This window comes from Centropristis striata, chromosome 22 (assembly GCF_030273125.1).
Source record: "Centropristis striata isolate RG_2023a ecotype Rhode Island chromosome 22, C.striata_1.0, whole genome shotgun sequence".
In the NCBI taxonomy this organism is placed as follows: Eukaryota; Metazoa; Chordata; class Actinopteri; order Perciformes; family Serranidae; genus Centropristis; species Centropristis striata.
In genome coordinates this window covers 27,078,468-27,104,688 of record NC_081538.1, presented here as the reverse complement: position 1 = coordinate 27,104,688, position 26,221 = coordinate 27,078,468, and the positions used below count along the sequence as shown (strand labels likewise).

The window sequence follows — 26,221 nt, the reverse complement described above, 5'->3', positions numbered from 1 at the left end:
CACCATCAAAACCAGCCAACCAGCCTGTATTTTTTTATTTTACATTAAAAAACAACCAGACTAATAAACATAAACATATGAAGGGTGCCACACAGCACTTAACCTGCCTTTCAAAGCCGTTTTTAGTTATTGTTAAAAAATGTCAATGGGATTTTGAAACCTGAATTTCAAAGTCAAACATCAGCCAATATTGTTAAATTGTTTAATATAAATATGTGTAAAGACCATGAACATAAATAAAGAACCTATTCCTGAACTATGTGGTTATAATAAACAACATAACACCAGAAACCCAAAATAAGAGTTTAATGTAGTTCATTTACAAAATACAAGAAAAACATTAAAAAACAATTTCCCCCAGAGTTTAAAACAAAAGAGTCTCCATAGAAATGATAGAAAAGATCTCTGAGCGACAGTGTTGTGTTTATAAACATTTTTTAGAGCCTCAGTCTGTATGGATTTGAGCTTTTATTGTGAAAGAGTTGAAAGAGTGGATCTTTTTTGTACTTTTACGTATCAGAAAAACTTAAAAGACAAAAGTCTTCACGAACCACAAACACAGGATCTCGTCACTTTCACCAGCAAAAATGGTGAAATATTATTAAAAAAGGGAAAAAAAATCTTTTAAAAACACCAAAAGCTGATTTAAAGGAACAGTTCGATTCAGTTTTCAGAGTTAGATGCAAAGATCGACACCACCAGAAAGTAAATAACTATTCCTTTAACAGCTTAAAGGATGAGATATTGTAGAAAGTGTGTGTGTGTGTGTGTGTGTTAGTCTTCCCAGGCGAAGTCGTACGGCTGGAAGTCGTCTCTCAGCTGTTTGCAGCTCTCCTCCTCCTCCTCTCTGCTCTGTTTACACTCCCTCCAGTCAGCACGAGTCGGGATGTTCAGCAACGCCTCGCTGGCCAGAACCTCCCTACACACACACACACAAACACATTTTTTTATTTTTTTATTTAACCAGGAAATATCCCATTGAGATTAAGAACCTCTTTTTCAAGGGAGCCCTGGCCAAGAGGCAGCAAACACAAAATACAGTTACATATTTACATAACATACAGACCTTAAACACGTTGTGAGAAACAAGTGCATATTGTGGAATTGGCCTCAATAACTCTTAGTTTGGGTTTAAAAGTCAGTTAGTTGCTGAGCAGGCCATCCTACCCCAGAGTATCATTCACAATGGTGAGTGGACATCTTACAGTTAGTAATGAAGCTCAAAGAAGCTGATAAACACTATCAATCATTCTAAGACATTAGATTCACTTAAATATTTATCTTAACATTTCAGATAACAGTTTTTATTCTTATGATTATCAGTTACAGAAGTTTTTTTTACCTTCCAAACTGCAGAGGAAAGTGTTTCTGGATGCGGTAGTAGAGTTTCTCCCCCGTGTCCAACTCCACGTAGAAGTACGGCGTCCCTGGAGGAGCAATCTGAACACACACATGTTGATCCCATCATTCATTCATTATCCTTAACCGCTTATCCGCACACGCCCTCATACACTCCCACGGGCAATTTAGAGTCACCAATTAAACCTAAGTGCATGTCTAAACATGTCTAAACCTTGAGATGAGAACATGCTCCTCTAGTATATGTGTGTGATCCATCTGTGTGTGTGTGTGTGTGTGTGTGTGTGTGTGTGTGTGTGTGTGTGTGTGTGTGCGTGCGTGAGTGCGTGCGTGTGTGTACCTGTTTGAGGTCGGTGTGTTGAGGGATCTCCATCAGCTCCATCTGTTGCTCCTGAGCCTGGACCATGAACGCCTCTTTAATGTCCTCTGTGGTGCAGCGGTCCAATGGCACCGGGACCACCTGGACAAACAGTTTTGGACTTTTAGTTAAACAAAACAAACAATCAATTTGAATATATGTATATTTTTTTATTTAAATAAGTGGAGTAGGCCAAAGATAATCTTGCCAATAGGCTGGTGAGTGAGTGAATTTTATTTATTTGTATATAATTGTATTGATACATATTATCTAACTGTGTGTGTGTGTGTGTGTGTGTGTGTGTGTGTGTGTACCTGCAGCTGCAGGTGTTGGCTCCTGTAGTTCCTCTCAAACAGAACGCAGCGCGCTCCTTTGCTCTTGTAGAAACTCGTCAGCGCCTTCTTGTACTTCTCCATCTCCTCCACCACCTCGGAGCTCAGCTCCACCACTGACTGGTAGTGTCCAATGGGGAGGATCAGCATGTGTTGGGGGGTCAGGCTGCCTTTAGCCAGAGCCAGGTAACACTGTAAGACAACAGGGGGGTTCAGTAAGTTCCCTCTGTTAGATTAGACTATTTGGATGTAGAATAATTAGGGCCGGGACTTAAACGCATTAATTAAGATTAATTCATTACACAAAAATGAACAAGTTAAAAAAAATTGACGCATTTTAATCAAACTTATTTTTGCACTGCGGAACGTTTCTCACTGGATGAGTTTCAGGAGGACCGATTATACTGGAGCACCAACTAGCGTTGATGAGTTCAGACAACAACAAACCACAGTGAACATGAAGGAAGAAGCTGATGAGACCTTTGGTTGGCTCCGTGGATGATGGGACATTTAGTTAGTAAAAACCAACGGATGGAAGCGTCGATAAGAGCATGGTTGTGTTGCTATGCAACAAGGAATTCACATATCACCATAGCAGCACATCCAGCCTCAAGTATCACCTCAATGCTAAACATATAGCAGCTAGCGGCTAGTGTGGTAGCTAGCGTGGATTGTGTTTTACTTCAAAAACCAAAGTATTCTAGTTTACAGAAGGTCTACCTACCTATAGGCTACCTGGATTTATGAAATGTACTATATTTCTAAATATGCTATTGCTACACTTGATGCAAAAATTGCACTGGTCTGTTGGACAAAAAAATAAACAATATTTTTGTTGCTTAAGCTAATGTATTCAGTCATTATTCAATGGTATACTAAAAATCCATGTAAAAAAAATTACTTCTCACTGTTCTCAGGTCAATTATTTATATACGATTAATTTTGATTAATTAATTACAAAGCCTCTAATTAATTAGATTAATTTTTTTAATCGAGTCCCGGCCCTAATAATATTAATTATTATCTCTGGTATAAACTCACATGTGATCCTATGCTGATGACGAGGTGTTTCTCCACCTGAGGACTGGCCAGACAGAACCAGCAGGGACCAGTGGGCTGAGCTACAACACAATAAAAAGACACAATATTAAAACACAAACCATTCTGTTAGTCCACTGGAAGCATTTTAAAAGGTTCTTTAACCCTTTAAAACTCTACAACCTCTCATCAAGTTTGAAGAGCATGTTTTCTTTTTAAAAAATGAACAAATAAATAACCAAAATTACGCAATTTATCACAGCCAGAAACTGTAAAAACTGAAATTACTGTTGGATTTTCAGATATCCAACTGTCCTTGAACAAATGATGTGTTATGAATGCTTGAGTCAGAAAAAGCCAAAGGTTAAAATAGTGATATTTCACCTAAAATTGTCTGATTTAAAATTTCACCAAAAATAACCAGATCCTGCTTGACAAATATTCACTGAAAATCTGTTTACACAGAGCAGAGAGGAGAGGACAGGAGAGGTTATAATAATGTAAATAACCAATATTTATAGCATGTGGAGCCCCTAATTGTTTTTTTTTTATTTACAGTATTGGTAACACTTGTGGACATTTGGAAACAATGGTTTATAAATAGATTACAGTGTTTCTAATTTTTGTAAATTAAATTAAGAAATCCATTTATCCTGTCACTCATTACTTTGAAAACAAATGAATTTTCTCTAAAATCTTACTATTTAAAACACTTCCACAGAAGCTGTCTCACGCTTGAACTCGTTCAGAAATGTTCTACAGTTTTGGACAATTTCTACACACATATTACTGTTATTTTAGACTTAAATCAACCACAGTACTACAGTTTCTGATGTTGTAGCTGTGGACTCACGGTGCCTGCGGGGCTGTTTGTGTTGATGTTGTCTCTCTCCTCCGTCGTGCTGCTGATCTCGTCCTCGTCCGTCTCCGTCTGAAGGTCTCTTCCTGCCGCGGCCCCGGAAACCTCCACCCTGCTGCTTACTCAGGTCAAAGAAGAACTGACTGGCCGGCTCCTGGACAGACAACGGGAGCGAGGGAGCTGAGTTTTCAAAGTAAAAATGCATCACAGGGCCACATTAAGCACCTTTTAACACCTGGAGATTTAAACTCTTTTAAAATGATTTTGGACTGAAACAGGCAGCCAGGATTAGAGCTGGTTGCAATTTAAGTGCTAGAAAAAGGGAGCTTCAGTGTTTCCTTTCCTCATCTCCTTTAGCCTAGGAAAGGAAGGGTCCATTTATTGATATTACACCCATAAGAGACAATTCAAAGTGGTTTACATAAAAGGTGAAAATTGCATCAGAATAACATTTAAAAACACAATAAAAATGACAATAACATCAATTAAAATAGAGACAAATGAGACAAAAATTAAAAAAAAAAATGCAAATAATGAAAAATAACCAGCAAATCAGAGTAGGTTGCTCAAAATTCAAAATAAAATACAGGTGCATTAGGGAAAATTATATATATATATATATATATATATACATATATATGTATATATATGTATATATATATAAAAAATATTTTAAAAAGTCTTCTTTTGAGTGAAAAAAAAGTCACAACTCTTGTCTCTGACCGACTGATTTCTATCCCTGTTGAACGTTTTGAGACTTAATCTTAATAAACCTAATTTTTGGCAATTTTAATGGACAAAGATTTACATTTTTTTTATGTCTTTCAAGCATGAAGAAGAATGAATGAAACTCTGTGCACCTCCTCTTCCTCTGCAGCCCCGAAGCTCTTCTTCAGTTTCTCCGTCTTGTCTTTGGAGGAGAACCTGTACGGGTTCTCTGTGACGTCCTGCGGCTGCTTCACCAGCTCTGTGGGGTCCATCGTCTTCATGGGGACGATGTTGAAGGCGTATAAATACTGCAGACACACACACACACACACACACACACACACACACACACACACACACACACACACACACACACACACACACACACACAGACACAAGGATATTGATAATGTTACTTTACAGCAAATAATCTCAAAGTCTGACCCTGTGCGGCTCATTTCAGTGTTTTTGTTGCCATGTTGTGTTATTTTTAGCCTGTATTTGTTTACATTTTGACATCTTCTCTTTTATTTATTTGCTATTATTTATTAATATATATATATATATATATATATATATAAATAATCATGCTTTATTTTTATTATTTTCATCTTTTTTTTACCTAGCTTTTTTACTTTTTATTGTTATTAATATTTACTTTTGTTTTTTTATCTTACCTTACTTTATTTTTATTTGGCTTTAACTTGAACCATTTTTAAATACTCTTCTGCTCATGCATGTTACAACATCTTCTCTTTTATTTATATATTTATTTGCTATTATTTATTAGTCTATATATCATGCTTTACTTTTATTATTTTCATCTTTTTTATCTAGCTTTTTTACTTTCTATTGTTATAATTATTTACTTTTGTTTTTATTTTATTTTACCTTACTTTATTTTTATTTATTTTATCTAATTATTTTGTAACCTTCCTCCAGTGTTTTTCCTTGCTGCTCCACGTTGAGATGGAGCTTCCTCAGTTTGTGCTTTGTTTATAATGGGGGAGCGGGTTTGCATGTTTCTGTGTTTTATTATCATTATTATTTATTTATTTGTTTATTTTTTATGTGAAGCACTTTGTGTTACATTTCGCTTCTATGAAAAGTGCTATTTAAATAAAGTCTGATTGATTAAAAATATGCCGAATCATCTATTAGCAGCTCCTGTTTGCTGTGTAACCATGAACATACAGACATCCATCACTGGATTACTTTGACGTTGAATAAAACTTTAAAATATGATATTTCTCAGGCAAGTTCTGCAGCTATGAAAAGTCTCTTTTTTCCCCTGGGATTTCTAGGCAAAGTTATGGATGTTTATTCACAATAAGTATCAAAAAATAATGATATCCCTGAGAAGTTTGAGTCATACTGAATGTAAAAATGTGTGTATCAAGTCACACACACACCTTCTTCTTGGCGGGGTTGCCGACGGTTGCCAGGGCGATGAATCGGCTGACGTGTTGAGCGTTTTGCTGCAGAACAGCATGATTCCTGAAACACATCAAATATCACAAGTTAATGCTTTGATTTTGTTATTTAACCTGATGCACGCATGATGCATTCAAGGAGTGTTGGAAATGTGAAAATCGGACAATAACTTCAGTTTCTACAGTCTTTGGATGTGATAAATGCTGCAATTTTGGTGATTTTTCTTAAGAAAACAAGTCTTTTCAAACCATCTGGAAGCTTAAAAGTATTTTTTTCTGTTTCTGAAACACATTAATGTCTACAGAGAGCCCTTCGAAGCTGTACCTGTACGGGAGTCGTTCATAGTGAGCGCCCTCTAGTGCAGCGAAGTGGTATCGTGGCTTCAGTTTGTCGGCGAGGTTGGCGACGGCGCCGCTGCCGCAGAACTTTGTGTTCACTTCCTGCAAAACAAACAAACAAGACACATGAAAACAGGTGCTTGCAGAAAGAAGAACTAAATAAAGTTCATGTTATATGATCACAAACTATCATTATTTTAAGCCTGGATTTGGTCATTTTTCCCGAGGGAAGCACTCATCACATGTGATTCATACAAGAGCTGTCAAAAGTGGGAAAAATCAACAAATATTTCTGTTTTTACAATTTTTGGCTGTGATAGAAAGTGTAATTTTGTGGGCTTATGAGGGTTAAATAAAGTTTAAATTATTTGATCACAATATAGCATTATTTTAAGCTTGGATTTGCTTATTTTTACTGAGGGAAGCACTCATCACATGTGATTTGTTCAAGGATCGTTAGAAATGTGAAAAACCAACATTTATTTCAGTTTTTACAGATTCTGGTTGTGTTAAAAGTGTAATTTTGGCGATTTTTAAAAGAAACATGCTTTTTTAACCTGCTTGCAGGTTGTGGGCTTATGAGGGTTAAATAAAGTTGATGTTATATGATCACAATATACCATTATTTTAAGCTTGGATTTGGTTATTTTTCCTGAGGGAAGCACTCATCACATGTGATTCGTTCAAGGATCTTAAAAAAACATGGAAATCAAACAATATTCTGTTTTTACAGTTTTTGGCTGCAATAAATGGTGTAATTTTGGTGATTTTTTTAAAGGAAACATACTTTGTATGTATTGTATTTGTATTGTAAGTTTGTGTGGGGGTTAAATAAAGTTTTAAAAGTTATTCCATGTGGATTCAACCAAGTAATAAATGCAGCTTCCATACTGGAATAAATTGATATTGTATGGAAAACCAAATTTTTATGGTCCAATATGTGAATTCCACTTGATGCAAAAGATATTAATCATCTTAAAATGAGTCAATATCATCAGTATTTATATGCTGTGTTCTTGTTACCGGGTTGTTTCTGTAGTGCCAGACTTGTACATGTTTGATGTTATAAAAATCAGCGAAGATTAAAGTGGCAAAAAAAGTTGTTAAAGTGCTCGAAAATTAGACATTTGTGCAACAAAAACAACTTCACTTGCTAATGAGGATTATGTGATATGATCAAAAGTGATTTTGCTAAAATATCATTATTTTAAGCATATATTTGGTTATGTTTGTATGTATTGTATTTGTATGATAAGTTTGAAACCAAGTAATAAATGCAGCTTCCATACTGCAATAAATTGATTTGGAGTAGAAAACCACGTTTTATGGTCCAAATCATCTTAAAATGAGTCAGTATCATCAGTATTTATACGTTGTGTTCATGTTACCGGGTTGTTCCCGTAGTGCCAGACTCCTCGGGGCCACTGGGACGTCAGCAGGATGTCGACTCCTCTGAACTTGGAGCTGCTGGTCAGCGGAGCCACCAGGGCCGACAGGTCTTTGGAGGTGAAGCAGTGACCCGGGGCCGGTTCCTGCAGCGCCTCCCGCCCGCTGACGTAGGCGATCTGGAGCCCCGACACGCCGGTGAACACGCCGCGCCGACCTGAGAACCACACAGATCAGCACGGTTAGTGATGGAGGGTTAGACGTAGAAACCAGAAGAAGATCTGCTCCCCGTGTGTCAGTCAGGGTTGTCAAAAGTATCGATACTCAAAAAAGTATCGATACTAAAACGTTGTATCCGGATACGATACTCATTTTCAAAAGTATCGATACTTTTACCCCCCCCGACCTTTCTTTTCAAACTGACCTATTACTGATGTTATCGTGGCATTAATGTTGCCCGTGTTATGATTAGCCGTTAGCCGCAGCTAGCATTAAAGGCTGACATCACGTTAATGATTATAAACAACGTAAATAAATAAATAAATCAGGCACGTAGTATGTCCATATTATGTGAATTGACACAGTGTCAGTATACATAAGCATAGAGTTAATAAGTTTACATAAATGTTGGTGACTGAAAAGTGTTATTTTCTCTCTTGAAGTCCCAGAATGAAGCAGAGAAAAGTCGGTTTATCAAGCTTGCCGAATATTGTGCACAGCATACAACCTCAAAATATTGTTCTTTTTGTTATTGTTTATTGTATTTATTCATTTTTTGCACTACCTCAGACCTGAAGCTTGTGATCATAGTTGCAGTTTCTTTTTGCACAACTGTTTTATTATAAATATTTAACCTGTGGTTCTGTTCATTTTTACATGTTGCATTTTTCTTGTTAATCAAAATATTTCTGTTAAATTTTGGGGTCTTTGTTTTTATCCTGGTGGTATCGAAAATGGTATCGAGTATCGAATATTTTCCTGAGTATCGGTATCGAGTTGAAAATCTTAGTATGGTGACAAGCCGAGTGTCAGTCTGACCCAGATACGTGATGTTGTCGGCCAGCTCGCAGCCGTCGGCGCCGGGGAAACTCTTCAGCGTCTCCTGACTGGCTGAGCCCAGGACGTAGGTGTGGATCGGAGCTGAGGAGAAACAACACAGACTTTAGTGAAAGAAAAGAGACAAAAACTGATTTCCTGTGTGTGAAATACAAAAGTTATCAGCCTTTTTTTCAGTTTCTTGGATAAAAATGTGCAAAATATCTGGTGATACAGGTGTAAAAAGCTACTAAAATTAATCATTTAAATATTTATTTATTTATTAATTAACTGACTGGAATATAGTTTATAGTAGTTAAATATAGTTTAACAAAGTGTTGAATATATTTTTAGTTTTTGGATTTAATCGAATTGGTTTTAATTGTTATATTGACTTATATCATAATATTTACTTTGTTTTATTTTGTTATTTAATTATTATTATTTTCACCAGGTGGTTACAGCATAGGTAATCTTTACTTTTATTGAATATTGTTATATTGATTATAATGTTTATATAATCAAATTATATATTATTTAGAATTAATTTTATTTACTTGTTTTTTCATGAATTTTCACCCTTTTTGTAAAATCCACTTTTAAATGGACTTTTTTGTTTTTAAATAATAAATGCATTTTGTAAAAAAAAATAAAAAATAAAAATAAAAACAATATTAAAAATGCAGAGTTTCTGACCATTATTTGGCTGATTTATATTTTGGTGTATTAAATTTCTGAAAATAATGAAAAATTGATGTCTTCAAATATTTTGTTTTCACACAGTCAAACCAACAGCCAAATATATTCAGTTTAAAATGATGTAAAATTCAGATAAATGTCAGAAAATAATAATAAGCTGCAACCAATTCATTTTTAGGCATTTTTTCTAGCTAACACAATTAATCGATTAGACACTAAATACCTTTTTATAATTTAGAGTGTACTCAGTTACACTCCACCAATGTAAACAGGTTAAACAGCTGCTTATCCAGATGTTTCCCAGATGTTTGTACCTTTCTTGGCTCCACTCTTGTACTGCTGCCACTCGGCCTCGGCCTCCGGCGTCGTTCCAAAAAACTCTCCAACACACAACAGCAGCTGCAGGAAAACAACCAAATAAATATCAGAACTAGGTTATGTTTTTGTCGACTTTAAAAAAACTTCTGCTGACTCACATCAAACTGTCCCGTCTTCTTCTGGATCGTCTGGACTCGATTGAACAAAGCGCTCAGCCTGCCTTCAACATCTCCACATGCCAACCTGCAAACAGACACATTAAATCAACTTTATCAATAAAACATGATGAGAGATTAACTGTAGGCACTCTATATAAACATTCAGTGGCTCTACTGATCACACAACATTATTTTAGAGATGAATTTAAGACTCTTTAGTTTCATGAAAAGCATCCCAGATCTCAGCCCTCTTCTCTCACAAAACATTTCTGCATTTTCTCTGAAGCCTAAATAACATTTTACTGGTGCTTTGTATGTTAATAAACATGTACAGGTGTAATTTAAAGACTTTTACTAAATTCGGCCTACATGAAATGACCAACAGGAGCCTTTTACAACAGTAACTTTTAAGTTAGTGGTGTAAAAGATCAGAAATCTCGTATAATTAATGTGTTTTGGTGGAGTTTATTTGTGCCGATTTTTTCATTCTGCACAATAAATACCGTTTATGCTTCTATATCATGTTTTATGATGTTTATAATTGTGCTATTGGGTAACGCGGTCCTTAAATTGTATATATTTTGAATTAAGTTTGGCGAGGATTTGTCGTGTTTTCTTTAATTATAGCCTAAATAACATTTTACTGGTGCTTTGTTTGTTATTAAACATGTACAGGTGTAATTTAAAGACTTTTATTAAATTCGGCAAATATAAGATGACCGACAGGGGAATTTTACACCTGCAACTTTTTTTTTGTGATCAATATTTTATTGTTTTTTCGATTTAGTTTAAAACAAACAAACAAGCAGGTGTGGCAAGCATCAACTGGGCAATAACGCAACAAAGAAGATAAAATGGTAGTGTAGCATAACAAACAAAAAATAAATAAATACATAAATAACAATGGCAATACTACCAACCAAACATATCAACAATATTGAGTGTTGAAAAATAAGAAAAAGGAAAATAATAATAAATATAATAATATTAAAAAATATAAAATAATACTAAAATAAAAATAATATAAAAAAAAAATATAATAACCACCAGTAACTTAAAAAAAAAAACAAAAAAAAAAATATGTAACAGAAAAAGTTGAACCGCAACATTATGTTACTGTCAGATCAGAAATCTCTTATAATTAATGTGTTTTAGTGGAGTTAATTTATGCCGCATTTTTCATTCGGCACAATAAATATAATTTATGTTTATATATCACGTTTTATGATGTTTATAATTGTGCTATTAGGTAACGCGATCCTTAAATTTTATATATTTTGAATGAAGTTCAGCGAGGATTCGTTGCGTTTTTATATCGGATTTATTTGATATTGGTAGCAAATGCAACAACTTGACCCACCGAATTTTAGAAATAAAAAACTTTATTGTCCCACATAACTTATTTATGATATAATTATTTGATAAAACGTTTTAAAAGACATTCAAATCTAACAGACACGCTGTCACATAATGGTGAGGATAAAAACAATTTGAAAAAGCATCACATATTTAACATTTAACGGGTTGAAACGCCTTTAAAATAAAATATGAAGTATTTATAAAGTGAAACTTACACTCTCACTGGTTGTTCCGACATCTCTTGGCTAAATATTAGCAGTAAATAGCAAAAAGAAATGTGCGATTTTGAGTTTTGCAGGTTGAACGTTTGGTCCGTCACCAAAAGTCGTCCGACGAAAATAACAGCGGAACCATTAACGTCTAAAAATAATAATCACGCTTTGTTTACTTATAAAATGTATTTGCGTGATGAATATTTTATACAATAGCATTTATTTGGTACCAATGTAGAATGTTCTATCTACTTTAACCATTTAGGCAAAATAAATATGTACAGTCTGTGGTAAGGTTGTTACCCGGACACATTTTAGAGCGGAGAGGCTGGTTGCCAGGTTTGATTCTTACAACTAAATGTAATTGCAAAGAAAACAACAACAACAACAACAACATATTTGTACAGAGCTTTTAATCACATCCCAGTCCTTCAGTGATCTTGAGTCAAGATTATATAAAGAAGCTGCACGAAACAATTATTTGCATTATTTGCATATTTTTGGTTAAAAGAACAAACATGCACAAAAAAGCACGTTTTAATAGATTGCATTGCTGCTGCAAATCACTGCCACAGCCACTGTACTAATTATGTTTATAATAGTTTTATATATACTTATTAATTATTCTTTTACTTTCTGTATTTAACTGTATTATTGCTGTCTTTGTGCTGCTGTAACAACTAAATTTCCATGAAAAAAAAGATAATCTTATTTCTTTATCACCTCAGTCATAAGTCATAATACAATTTATATTGTCTCACTTAATTATTTAAATGTGTTTTTATTTATTTGTATCTAATTTACCTACAAATCAGGTATTCATAGTTTTCACTTGTAAAACGAACTAATTCAGTTTAAAATTGTATAAAATATATACAAAAAACATAAATGTGTTACAATTGAGAAGCAGCAACTTAAAAAAGATAATAATAATGATGATGATGATGATGATGGTAATAATAAAAATAATAATAATAATAATAATGACAATATTTTTTTTAAATTAACCTGCACACTGCTGCTACAGAAAAATGTTACTGAACACATACCAACACATCTAAAATAATATTAATAGTAATTTATATTATTTTAAGATCTAATTTAACATTTTAGTTCCTACTGTAAAAAATAAAACACAATTGCACAATCTAAGTAAAAATTGCTTCTTTATTTTTAATTATTTTATTTTAAACTGAGACAAAGAAAATGCAGAACCCTCCAGTTTTACGGATAATCCTCTAACCTGGCAACCAGCGCCGGCCCTCGCACGGCCGATCTCCATCCTGGCACTTTCCTTCATCCTGGTAACTCACAAGTCCCCGGACCAAAAACAGGAAGTAAGTAGCCAAATCAAAAGTAAAATTCACTTTCTGTTTGGTCGTCGGAGCCGCGGGGAGCTCTCAGGCCGCTCAAAGTGGCAGAAAACCCGAGAATAAAGAGCCAGAACAGCGCCAAAGCGCACAGACGCCATATAAGCTTCAGCTTGTCAGCGAACATGGCGCCGGAGGTTTTTCCTCTTTCATTTAGCAGGATAGCTTCACTCACACTGGAACATCATTTATGAACATTATCATTATCGCTTTTCTGCACTAGAATGAATTTGTGTATTTAAAAAGCCTCTGAGAGTTTAGAGTCACGTATCCATCTCTGCGCTAAATACCTGTTTTTTCGGCTTTGGCCCGCATAGCGACGCATGGGTCCGTGCGCCAAACTCCATTTAAAAATACACAAATTCTACATCGTCTTGCTTATTTCTAAACAATAAACACACTGTTCACGTTTATGTGAAGTTAAAGAGTGAAAATGAGATTCGGCCTGCATTTCGGCTCACATATTGTCCAAAAAACATTTAATTTAGTAATTTTATGGCCAAAATATACTGAGTTGCTGCGGATAATCTCCAGTCTGATCCCACTCAGACGGTGGTGGGCGACAGCGAGCAGCTTGACGTGAATACATAATTTTACTGAAAAAGCGTACTTATTTATGAATAATGTCTCAACCGAATTTATTATGTCAAATAAACATGAATAAAATGTTATGAATTCTAGTGTGGGGGATGAATGCCTTTGTTGATATGCAATTTGGCTTTAAATTGGTATATTTGTGAAGGAGGTTTGGTGTGAATTAGTTTTCTATATACTTATTATTCTTTTACTTTCTGTATTTAACTGTATTATTGCTGTCTTTGTGCTGCTTGTAGCAATTCCATGAAAAAAAGGTTTAGATAATCTTATTTCTTTATCACATCAGTCATAAGTCATAATACAGTTTATATTGTCACACTTAATTATTTGAATGTGTTTTTATTTATTTGTATCTAATTTACATACAAATCAGGTACTCATAGTTTTCACTTGTAAAACTAACTAAATTCAGTTTAAAATTATATAAAATACAGAAAAAAATTAAATATATTACAATTGAGAAGCAGCATGAAATGTATTTTTCACTTTTTGCTTAAAAAAAGATAATAATGATGATAATGATGATGATAATGAATAATAAAGTCTTGATGGAGCTCTTTATCAATATTTTGTCTTGGTCATTTCTATAACTAGTTATAATAACTAGTAAATGTGTATAATGTTCAGTAGGTTAATAAATAAGTAAATATTTTGATCTGTTAAAAATGAATACTCAACTAAATTACATTAAATGTCTATCTATGACGTGCAGAAATTCTTGTAAATATTCACTTTGAATAAAGAATAAAATAAATCATTACTTGCATCCCTCGTTAAAACATATTAGAAAAATAGATTTTTTTTTTAAACAATATAAAGAGTTTAATTAATAAATCAGGTGAATCTGACACCTCATTTTATTTTTATTTTTGCTTTTTTTCCTGTCTCAGTGTTTATTGAATGAGTGAACTGAACCTGCTTCTCTTCCTGGTGTTTATGACACAGAGCTGATAAAGTGTTTTATTTTATTTTATTGTATTTTATTTTATTTGATGTTCAGCAGGTGAACGATGAGTTCAGCAGCGGAGGACGACGAGGCGGCAACGCTAGAAACCGTCAAATCTGTCACACTGACTCAGGAGAGTGATGGAAGCATCATACTGCACTGTCCAACCAATGGTGGGTACACACACACACACACACACACACACACACACACACACACACACTCACATACAGTACACACACTTATTTTTGGTCTTATTAACAATCTCGTGATATTTTTTTTTTTATTATTTAATTTTATTTATCAGTCTCTAGTTTGGTCTCTAGTTTTTATAAATGCTTCATAGTTTTGTTTTTTATCTAGTTTTTACTTCACTTGGTTTTACTATAATTACTCTTCTTATAGCTTTTAGGGGCTTCTTTTAAAAAAAAAAAAGTTTTTATTATATTTGTAATTTTTCCATTATATTTTTAATTTATTAAATTATTATTTTGTATTAAATAAATAAAAAAATAACATATTAAATAAATAATAATTATGTATTGACTAAATAATAATAAATATATTTATTAAATTATTAATAATATTGTATTATTAAATAAATAATAATTTTATGTATATCTGTATTAAATAAATAATATTAATCAAGTAAAGTTTAATGAACGAATTGATTAATTGAGTGATTGATTGATAATAAACAGAATATTTTTAAAATATTTGGACTGTTGGTTGGAATAGAAAACATTTCACGTTGGACTTTTGGAAAATTTGATAGTGAAAAATGTAAGTTACGTCTGGAATGCCCTGCTTAGCCTGCTGCCCCCGCGACCCGGCCCCGGATAAGCGGAGGAAAATGGATGGATGGAAAATGTAACTTAACGCTCTAGTTTGATGTAAACGAGCTGATATAAAGTAAACATGGTAACCTGATAGTAACCTGTTAGTGTTTGTGTGTTTAGACGAGGACTCGGAGCCTCTCCAGAAGAAGCTTCGTCTCTCTACAGAAGAACAGGACGAGTCAGACGCTCCTCAGTTCTCTGTGGTCACGTTACCCAGTGAGTAGCAGCTCAGAGGACTCAGTAAAATAAAGTAAATGAAGCTGTTTGACCTCGCGGCTCTAACGTTTCCTCTCCCTCAGTGTCGGAGAACGATGAAGGCTTCGAGGTGACGATGACGGCCACCGCAGACGGAGATCTCTCCGAGGAAGGAGTCGCTCAGATTCAGGTTCACATTCATGCTCCCTAAACACCAGAAGACTTTGAAAAGATTTGGAAAAGACTCCTAGAAAACTATCAGTTCACATCTAAAGACAAGAGTTTAGAGTTTTTAGTCCCAGACTGAGATTTTAGACAGACTGAGAATCTTGCAGGGAAACTATTTACAAGACGACAACTAGATTCTTTTAACAGTTTTTTTCCTATCTTTACTACCTTTAAATGTTAATTATTGTTGTATTTATGGATAAAAAAGACACATTTGTGACTATGAGCAGGTTTTGTCTACCTCTACCTTCTCAAAGACTTCTTCCTTTGGTCTGAAAAATAAATGTCTCTGTGTGTGTGTTTACAGATTCTGCAGGAGGACGAGGACTCTCTGTCGCCCAATCAGAAGACAGAAGTGTCTCCTGTCAGTCAGGCCTGGTTCACCACCAAAGAAGACAAAGACACACTGACCAACAAAGGTAAACACACAAACAAACAAACAAACAAACACTGACCTGCAGAGAGACCAAAACATGTCATCTAAACGTGTTTTTAGTGATTTAATAGAAGCTGGAATCAGTCAGAAAGAAATAAGGGCAGAAATCCTCTCGGTAGTAAAGATGCAAATATCGTTCTCTATCCAGGAATCTAAACATGAGAAACACTTTAAAATGTTTTGTTTTTACTACCATTATAATGAAAAACACAGCAGCTAGTTTCATTATAATTTCTTATCTCCTTGATGAATTTAAAAATGATGTAATTCTAAGTGTAAATATATTTTTTAGTTTATTATCAAGGACATAAAACTTGTTCATATTTCTGTGTTATTAAATTTAGATTTTGGCATGGTATATATTGAATATATATATATGTATATATATATATATATATATATATATATATATATAAAATCTTGAATCTTTTATATTTGCACTCTTTATAATTTGCACTCCTCCTATTTTGTGCTGCACAGTATTTTTAAGTTTTAACTTTAAGTTTATTCTTAGAATTTCCAAATGTAATATGGATTTATTTACCCCAAAAGACGCAGGAGAAGTCTTAAAAGAAGTTTAATTTAATGTGAAATAATTATTATTAGGTCATGTGTACTTTTAAGCAGTTAAAAGGTTTAACTTACAGTTAAATTACATGTAAACACTGTGATATTTAACATTTCTTTGTCTCCAGGTCACAAGTGGAAGCAGGGCATGTGGTCGAAGGAAGAGATCGACATTCTGATGAGCAACATCGATCGATACGTCAAGGTTCGTCTCTTTAGTCGTGTTTCCTTTAGGGGGAAAGTCTCAGGCCACGCCCTCTCAAATGTCCGCTCACTCTGTGTGTCTCCATTACAAGTTAGCCCCCAGAGGGATTTAGAGACTCTGGAGGTGACGTATGGTTTTTGTGCACAACGTCAGCAGCTGATCATAAACAAAGCAGCATGGCTAATTATGCACAGCGTCTCCACTGATCATAAACATAGTGATGGTGAATTAACCGGCATCACTAACTGTGCACAGAGTGTCTGGTGCTTCTTGTAAACAAACAGAGATCGCTAAGTGAACACCTCCTGCAGCAGCAGCACATACACACTGTACTGCTGCAGAGCTAACTGTTAGCCTGTTAGCACATACACACTGTACTGCTACAGAGCTAACTGTTAGCCTGTTAGCACATACACACTGTGCTGCTACAGAGCTAACTGTAGCTAACTGCTGCTAGTGGCCAGAGGCCTGCTCGTTAAGAAGAGTAAGAACGAGTCTCCAAAAGTCTCCAATAACACCAGAAAAAGTTGCTGGATTTGTCTCCAGTCGCTTTCTTGAAAAATAGTCGCTAAGGGGGTCTGAAGAGTCGCTAAATATAGCAACACAGTCGCTAAGTTGGCAACACTGCTTCGCCGGCTTTTACAAATGTTGTTGTTGTGTAGAGTACTATGTCACATCCTGATTAGCGCTCTATCCAATCAGTAACCAGGCTTTTTTCAGGGGACAAAAAAGACCCTGCTCTTCTACAGGGACAAAACACAGACAAAAGTCCGCTCAGGACGACTCGTTTTCAAATTAGGGGCGTTTTGGCGAGTGAGACCCGCCTCATTCCAGGTATTTTCTGTCTTTATTCCTGTTTTTAATTCTGTCCTGTACATGTTATAAATATTAGTGTGTGTGTGTGTGTGTGTGTGTGTGTGTGTGTTCAGGGCCGAGGCATCGACGACCCGGCTGAGATCATCTTTGAGATGTCTAAAGAGGAGAGGAAGGACTTCTACCGCTCGGTGGCGTTGGGGTTGAACCGTCCGCTGTTCGCCGTCTACAGACGAGTTCTGAGGATGTACGACAACAGAAACCACGTCGGGAAGTGAGTTAACGAGGAAACGAGGAGCGGAAACACATCACAGCTTTAATGTTTCTCATTTTCAATATTAATTTGATTTATTTTATTTTCTGAAGGTATACGCCTGAGGAGATAGAGAAGCTAAAAGCGTGAGTAAAACCTGTTTCCTTTTTCTTTTTACATTAAAAAATATAAATAAAAATCACATTTAAGTTGTTTTTTTATTAATGTATTTAAAATATTTAAAATAATTTTGTAATAAAAAAGGCTTCTATATTTTTTTTGATTGTTAAAAAATGAATACAATATTTTTTTCTTAATTTTTTCTTCTCTTTGGTCATTTTTTATTTTAACTTCTTCATTCATCTTTTGTACATAAATACTGGAATATGTTGATAATCACTATAGGCTACTTTTATTGTGCACTGAAAGCTAAACGTTTTTTAATTTTTTTAAATAATGAAAAAATAAACTTACTTATTAAAGTATATATATTATAGTTTTTGGTAAATTTTTATTTTTACATTTTATTTTGTGTTTTTTATTATTATTATTTTTGCAAGCTGGAATATGCTGATAATGATATTAGGCTAATATTATGAACTGAAAGCTAAACATTAAAAAAATATATTTTATTTGTTTAAATAACAAAACTTTTTTTTTTAAATAATTAAAAAATATATATATTATTGTTTTTGGTCAATTTTTACTTTTTACTTTTTATTTTATGTTTATCTTTCTTTTTTTTTTGCAGACTGGAACATGCTTGCTTACTATTACTGTGTACTTGATAATAAATAAATGCTCATGAATATATTGTTTACATGTTGTTTTCTGTTGTTGTTCAGGTTGAGGGAGAAACACGGGAACGACTGGGCGACCATCGGAGCGGCGCTCGGCCGCAGCGCGTCGTCTGTCAAAGACCGCTGCAGACTGATGAAGGACACCTGCAACACAGGTGGAGCTGATCACTGTTTGTTTAGAAATTAATTAGAAATGATTTTGATGGTTTAATTCTAAAACAATTGTCAAAAATACACCGTTTATCATAGAAAAGAAACTGTAAAAACAGGCAATATTATCATAGTTTCTGTAACCAAAACCATTTACACAGAGCCAAGAGGAGAGGACAGGAGAGGCTGGAAACATGACAATACTTTATGTACAATATGTGGAGAAAAAAGTATTTTTTACAATATTCATGACACTTGTGGGCACTTGGAAAAATGTTTATATAGAATAATAATTTATTACAATTCAAAAAAAAAAAATTATCAGAGAAATTCCTCTTGTGTTGTTGAGAGGGTTACGAGAGTATTTTGACTGTGTGCTGTAGGAGTAAAGGATGTGAATATTTCCTCCACTATGACTTTTATATTTTTAATTTAAAATGTTTCATTGTTTGTTTGTTTTTAAACAGGTAAATGGAGCGAGGAGGAGGAGCGGCGTCTGGCTGAGGTCGTTTACGAGATGGCGGGCGTGACGCCGGGGTCGGCGGTGACGGGAGGCGTTTCCTGGGCAACGGTCGCCGATCAGGTTCGCACGCGCTCCGAGAAACAGTGTCGGTCGAAGTGGTTAAACTACCTGAACTGGAAACACAGCGGAGGGACGGAGTGGATGAAGGAGGACGACCTCAGCCTCATACGCAGGTACACAGTGTTTGTGTGTGTGTGTGTGTGTGTGTGTGTGTGTGTGTGTGTGTGTGTGTGGGTGTGTGTGTGTGTGTGTGTGGGTGTGTATTATATAAACTTATACGCTGTGTTTCAGGATCCTGGAGCTGGAGGTGGAGGATGAGAATGAGATCAGGTGGGAGGATCTGGCTGGCGGGTGGAGCAGCGTCCGTTCTCCTCAGTGGCTTCGATCGAAGTGGTGGAGCATCAAGAGACAAGTAGCCAATCACAAAGAGATCCCCTTCAACGGTACACACGAGAAGGAGTTTATTTTAATTTGAAGTTAATTATTGTTTATTATTATATTATTTATTTTGTTGTATCGTACAGCTCTGTTGTATTCCCAGCAGATTTTTGGTTTGTTTTACATTCTTTAGTTTAATTTATTTCATGGTTTATTTTTTTTAATAAAATGTTCTTATATTTATGTGTGTATATATATATATATATATTATTATTATTTTTTATCTTAATTTTTATTTTATTTAACATTTTTAGATTTTTAATATGTTTAATACATGTTATACAATATATATATTTAAAATGATTATTATTATTTTATTATTTTTAATTACACTTTTAAATGCCTTTTTTTATATATCTTTGTCTAATAATTTATCAAAATTATTTATTATTGAAATTATTTTTATTAATTTTTAAGTTTTATTTTCTGTTTTTTTTGCAAGCTGGAATATGTTGATAATCATTGAAATTATTGATTATTATACAATTATTTATATTATATCTATTTTTTTAATTTTATTTAATTTATTGTTATTTTATTTTTATTTTTATAAATGACAGAAAACTGTTAACACTCTCTAACCTGTGTGTGTGTGTGTGTGTGTGTGTGTGTGTGTGCGTGTGTGTGTGCGTGTGTGTGTGTGTGTGTGTGTGTGTGTGTGTGTGTCCTCAGTCCTCCTGAAGGGTCTCCAGGAGCTCATGGCGTCCTCTCAGACGGCGTCCGGTCCGGGGAGTCCCTCCTCCTCATCTTCGTCGCTCCAGATCCGACTCACCCGATTGGAGGAGAGCGGTGGAAGCCCCGCCCCCAGCTCCGTGGCGGCGCTGCAGATCCCCGTACAGATCCCGCTGCAGATCACACACCTGGGTGAGTTTATTAACGCTGTGTGTGGATTAAAATTTAAAATAAAATGCTTTTCTACGCTGATGATACAGACTTCTATATGAAGACAGATTTTCTACAGGCTTTAACTGACCTTCTCACCGCTCCGTCTCTGATTTCTGACTCTTTTTGTTTCTCCGGAAGCTTCAGATTCGTCGGCAGCAGCCAGCGACAGTGAAACCATCACACTGAACACGGGAGCGCTGCAGACCTTCGAGATCCTGCCGGTGAGAAAAATACATCATGTTTTCCTCTCAAATATGTTCATTAAAGCATTAAAAACATCACATTAAAATTGTTACATCTGGGGCTGCACTTATCACCTCATTATCTATTATTATTCTTATTATTCTTATTATTATTATTTGTCATTTAAAAGAGCAAAGTTCTCATCACAACTGTGTGTTTAGGTATTTTAAAGGCAGATACAATAACATATAACATATATACGTATAAATATATGTTAAACCTGCTGATTAATAAATAAAAAAAATAATAATAAAAAATAAAATAGTAATAATGCATTACATTTATATAGCGCTTCTGTAGACATTCAAAGATGCTTAAGAGAGGATGAATAAATAAAATAAAAATAAAAAAGAAGTTTAAGCCTTTGAACGTTAAATATTAAATGTCAAATTATTTTTCAAATGTTAGAAAATGCATTTTAACATATCATTTCAAGTTAAATAATGCTTGTTTATATTTTATATTAGTTTTATTTTTAAAAAGTGCTAGATTTGGATGGTAGCGCCTCATGTATGTCATATCCCCACCTCATGTATTTCTCAATTTTTTAAAAATTATTTTCTTTTTATAGTTACATTTTTTATTTATTATTCAATGCACAGCTCCAGGTTAAGCCTTTGAAAATTAGATATTAAATGGTGACAAATTGCATTTTAAAATGTAATTGTGACTTAAATAATGCTTGTTTATATGTAATGTAATGTTTTATTTTTTTAGTTGCTATATTTGGATGGTAACCTGACACCTCATGTATTTCTCTATTTTTTTCAATTATTTTATTTCTATATTTCTATATTTTATTAATTATTTAATGCACAGCTCCTTCCATCATTTAAATAACTCCATATTTGTACAAACTGTTTCCACCATTTATATTTTTTATGTATTTTTCACATGTATGTTGACTTTCTATTCCTCACATTTTCTATTCATGCAGCTGTTTTTTGACTGGAAGTACTTGTTTCATTATTTATAATAATATTTATATTTTGCACCCAGTCGTTCCACCTGCAGCCCACTGGCACCCCGGGGACCTACTACCTCCAGACGACGTCCAATCAGGGCCTGCCGCTCAGCCTCTCCACCAATCAGGGCCTTCCGCTCAGTTTAGCCAATAACAGCACGGTTACCCTGACGACAGGCTCCTCCCCCACGTCACACGAACACATCATCCTCCACAGCCTGTCGGTCAGTTATAGAAAACATTATTAATAAAGTTAAATGTGTGTTTGATTGTTACAAAACATTTAATATTATTATTATTATTATTTTTTTAAATTATTGTTATTGTTATTATTATTTTATCATAATAATACAATTAAATTAAAATTGATATCATTATTATTATTATTATTATTATTATTATTAATAATAATAATAAATATTTAACTTTTGTGTTTTCCGTTGCCAGGCCGACGGACTCTGCTCCAGCGACGGTGTCATCATCCAGACGGTGACCTCTGACCCCGCCTCCTCGGATCCCCTCAGCCAATCGCAGCTGGTCGTGGAGGCGGAGGGGCGGAGCCAGGACGACCGCCTTGACGCCACGAGTCTGCTGGAAGAGACGGAGAGCGTTGTCACGGAAACTCAGGAGCCAATCACAGACGGCTTCACGGACAAGGTGCTTTTTAATTAAAATTTTTAGTATTTGTTTTTTACATGTTTAAACCTTAAAAACAGCTGTAAATGCAGACGTTTTTTAATAATAAACTATATTATAGATTTAATTATATAAGGTTTTTTTTATGCCAAAAGTTTTTCAAATGTTTACATTTACAATAATTCAACAGCAGCACACACCTCAATAAAACCTTAGTAATGAACAGAAAATAGAATTATGTTTTATTATAATAATGCACATGTGTACCGAATAAAGTGGACAGTGAGTGTGTAATGGCTGATAATGTGTGTATGTGTGTGTGTGTGTGTGTGTGTGTCAGGAGCTGAGCTCACCGTCTGTTGAGGCAGCAGTGGTGCATTCTGGGATAACGTCTGGCAGCGCCGTGCTGATTGTTTCTCCTCCGAACATCAGCAGCACGCTGACAGGTAACACACACACACACACACACACACACACACACACACACACAAAATCATATTAACCTCTCATCTTCAGAGCTAAATATTACTTGATATCTTTCTATATTAACGCAGATATGAAACAAAGCAATTTTAGTTTTTTTTATTATTACTTTAATTTTAGGAACTTTTTAAAACTTTTTTTATTTAAGGAGTATAATTAATATTATTTATATCACTTTTGCTATTTTATTTCATTCTTATGAATTTATGCATTTGTTTTTAACTCTTTATTTTAATTTTAATTCTGATAATCAATATATAAATATTTTCGTTATTTTTAAAAATATTTTTCATGTCTTTATTTATTTATGATTATCAGTATCACTCTTGCTATCTCTCTTATTTAACTTGATTTATTTATTTTTAATTCTATTTTTTTCATACCTTTATTTTTTATTTATTTATGATAATTTATATCACTATTGCTCTTTTATTTTCTTTTTTTTCTCTGGATTTTTATTATTATTATTATTATTATTATTATTATGTATTTTTTATTTTTTGCTTGATATTTACCTGGTTGGAAATGGGCATTAAAACTTAAAAAAAAAACTGAACTTCTGATCCAGGAACACCCTGAATATTTCAATAAATAAAACTACTAACAAATAAATATTGTTACGCAGCTACAACTGAGTTTATTTTCTATATAAATCAGATTAGTGTCAAACAGCTGAGACACATGGATCAAATCTTCGACTCATTTGAAGTTTTACGACTTCAGAACTGAACATTTTCTGTTTGTCCTCAGATCCGATTCTGGAGAACCAGGACGGCTCCGACTGAACTCTGAACTCTGAACTTTGCTCCACGGTGACGGACGCCAACATGAACTAACCCCAGGAGGAGGAGGAGACTCTCTCTCTGTCTCTCTCTGTCTGTGATACTGGTGAAGCTGCTCTCTGTGTCTGTGAACACATTAAAACAAACCCGCGTGTCTGTAAATAAAACTGAACTTTTTAAACCGTCTGGATGGTTTTGGACCCCTGGATGAAATGTGAACGCTCGTCCTGCAGCGCCAAAGAGACTCAAAACGACTGTGAAGGACGAGAACCGACCCTTTAAAAACACAGATTCATGTTATTAAATTAAATAAACATCATGAGAAGTGAACGATTACCAGTTTATCATGTTATTATAAAAATTGTTTGTCTTTGATTGTGTGGTGGAACTTTTATTTAAGTCAAATATCAGTTTATTTTAAGCTCCAGGATGATTTTTATTTTACACTAATAAACATTGGTTGCTACAACGCCTCCATTTTTAAAGTTTTTTTATGCCTATAGTGTTTCAAATGTTTACATAGTGAAGCCAAAATGTTTAGTTTATTAATTTATTTTGTGTAGAAAAAGATAAATAAATTGTTAATATTAAATATAGACACGTCAATGCAAATTTCCTATTAATATCTAATCCAGTAAAGCATCATTTTTAATTTTTAAAGATAACATGTTACTGACATGTATTTATTTTTGTATAAACAACAAAATATACATTTTTAAAAAGCATAGGAAAACTTTCAAAGAATAAGCAAAAAAATTGAATTAAAATTAAAAATCAATACACAAACACAAATCTAATATTAAATTTAAAAAGTAAAATAATTATAATAAATTACCAACACTTGTATAACATCAACATGCAAAATGGTCTTGCTTACATAAAAGCCTAAAATGATCAAATAGAAAACTTTATAATATGTAAAACCTGCTGCTGTTTAAAGGTGCAGTCCCCCATTACGACCACAAGGGGGCGGTGTTGTCATATATTTACCATAGACTGTAGATAATGACCTATAACGTCGCGTTCATTTTTAAAAACTGTTTTATTGGGAGAAATGTATGAAGAAAATACAGTTCACATTAAATATAAGCAGTTTTTTTTATTTTTTTTACAAATACTTATATATAAATACATTTGATGTATATAGCACTTTTAAAGGTACTCAAACTTAAAGAGGACTAAAGTAGTAAAAATAGAAACAGAAATAAATGCAATACTTACTGAAATATCTTCTGTAGAATAAAATTGAAATAAATCAGAGTTTGTAGGTTTTTGTTTGTTTTTTTAATCAGTGACAGAAGTGAGGCCAAAATATTTTTTATTATAATTTTTATTTAATTAATCAATTAATTAATATGCTGTTAACTGTTTCCCAGAAATATTATCAAAATGTCTGCATTAAATTAATGATAAAATCTTAATCTTTTTTTTTTTTTAAATGTATCTATTCACTTTGCATTTTTTTTATTGTTTTATAATATATAAATATATATATATATATATATATATATATATATATATATATATATGTGTGTGTGTGTGTGTGTGACTTAAGCAGATTTATTATGCCCAAGTCAAAATAAAATGTGACTTAGGCAACTTTTTGAACATGCCTTTGTGACTTAAGCAAGATATGGTAACACTTTATTTTGAAGGTGTCTACATAAGAGTGACATGAGCGTGTCATAAACATGACATGGGATGTGTCATGAACATTAATGACACTTTGAAGTAACATTAATGCTCATGATACTTGCCTAAGTCATTTATTTCTCTTAAGCTACATAATTAACACACAGCCATCCTTTGTTACATCCTTTTTGAGTGAAATGATCAATAAATCTCATATGTTACACTTTTGGTGAAGTTTTTTATGTTTCCTGCAAAACTTGGAAAAAATGAGTTAGGTGATTATTTTAACATGGTGACGATATTTTAAAGACTCTACCTGTGTGCTACAGCAGACAGGCCTGTTTTTTGGTCATGAGTTGCCTTAAAAGGTGAAAAAAAATTGGGAATCATTTTTTTCTACATGTCAAATGTCATGGGGTCCTTTCTGGCCCCTGAGGACCACCACCGCATATAAACGGGAGGATAACAAGAGTTAATGCAACAATTCTTTTGAGAACCAGTTTACTTCAGGTCTAATATAATAATATAACTCAATAAGTGGATTGCGCAAGCAAACATTCATTTTGTTAATGAATTGTTGCTTGATTACTGCGACGTTGTTCACTCTGCTCATCTGGAAACCTTGAAAACCAGCGTGACATTA

General features: G+C 33.9%; 2 protein-coding genes across 2 annotated transcripts; one reads left to right on the top strand and one right to left on the bottom strand.

Moving 5' to 3' along the window:
* Positions 1 to 291: 291 nt before the first annotated feature.
* Positions 292 to 11,913, bottom strand: cwf19l1 (CWF19 like cell cycle control factor 1). The gene is made up of 14 exons (XM_059325488.1): positions 11,597 to 11,913; positions 10,023 to 10,107; positions 9,861 to 9,945; positions 8,851 to 8,952; positions 7,815 to 8,029; positions 6,413 to 6,528; positions 6,067 to 6,151; positions 4,807 to 4,962; positions 3,941 to 4,100; positions 3,091 to 3,170; positions 2,032 to 2,241; positions 1,700 to 1,819; positions 1,343 to 1,440; positions 292 to 919 (listed from the first exon to the last, which is right to left on the bottom strand). Exons 1-14 carry the CDS (start codon positions 11,617 to 11,619, stop codon positions 775 to 777), a joined length of 1,680 nt encoding a protein of 559 aa, XP_059181471.1. The 5' UTR covers positions 11,620 to 11,913; the 3' UTR covers positions 292 to 774.
* Positions 11,914 to 12,860: 947 nt separating this feature from the next.
* dmtf1 (cyclin D binding myb-like transcription factor 1) lies at positions 12,861 to 24,415 on the top strand. The gene is made up of 17 exons (XM_059325487.1): positions 12,861 to 12,930; positions 14,561 to 14,679; positions 15,466 to 15,561; positions 15,645 to 15,730; positions 16,076 to 16,187; positions 16,900 to 16,976; positions 17,906 to 18,063; positions 18,156 to 18,188; positions 18,888 to 18,997; positions 19,460 to 19,688; positions 19,807 to 19,958; positions 20,626 to 20,817; positions 20,977 to 21,059; positions 22,081 to 22,269; positions 22,493 to 22,702; positions 23,022 to 23,127; positions 23,915 to 24,415. The coding sequence occupies exons 2-17, from the start codon at positions 14,571 to 14,573 to the stop codon at positions 23,947 to 23,949; spliced, it is 1,977 nt and encodes a 658-aa protein (XP_059181470.1). The 5' UTR covers positions 12,861 to 12,930; positions 14,561 to 14,570; the 3' UTR covers positions 23,950 to 24,415.
* Positions 24,416 to 26,221: the final 1,806 nt, after the last annotated feature.

Coding starts and splice junctions, on each gene's coding strand:
- cwf19l1 (XM_059325488.1), bottom strand. CDS start 11,619: ATGTCGGAACAACCAGTGAGAGT. Junction 9,946..10,022: donor AGAAGACGGGACAGTTTGAT/GTGAGTCAGCAG, acceptor GTTTTCCTGCAG/CTGCTGTTGTGTGTTGGAGA. Junction 1,441..1,699: donor AACACACCGACCTCAAACAG/GTACACACACGC, acceptor GTGTGTGTTCAG/ATTGCTCCTCCAGGGACGCC.
- dmtf1 (XM_059325487.1), top strand. CDS start 14,571: ATGAGTTCAGCAGCGGAGGACGACGAGGCGGCAACGCTAGAAACCGTC. Junction 16,977..17,905: donor ACATCGATCGATACGTCAAG/GTTCGTCTCTTT, acceptor GTGTGTGTTCAG/GGCCGAGGCATCGACGACCC. Junction 18,189..18,887: donor GAGATAGAGAAGCTAAAAGC/GTGAGTAAAACC, acceptor GTTGTTGTTCAG/GTTGAGGGAGAAACACGGGA.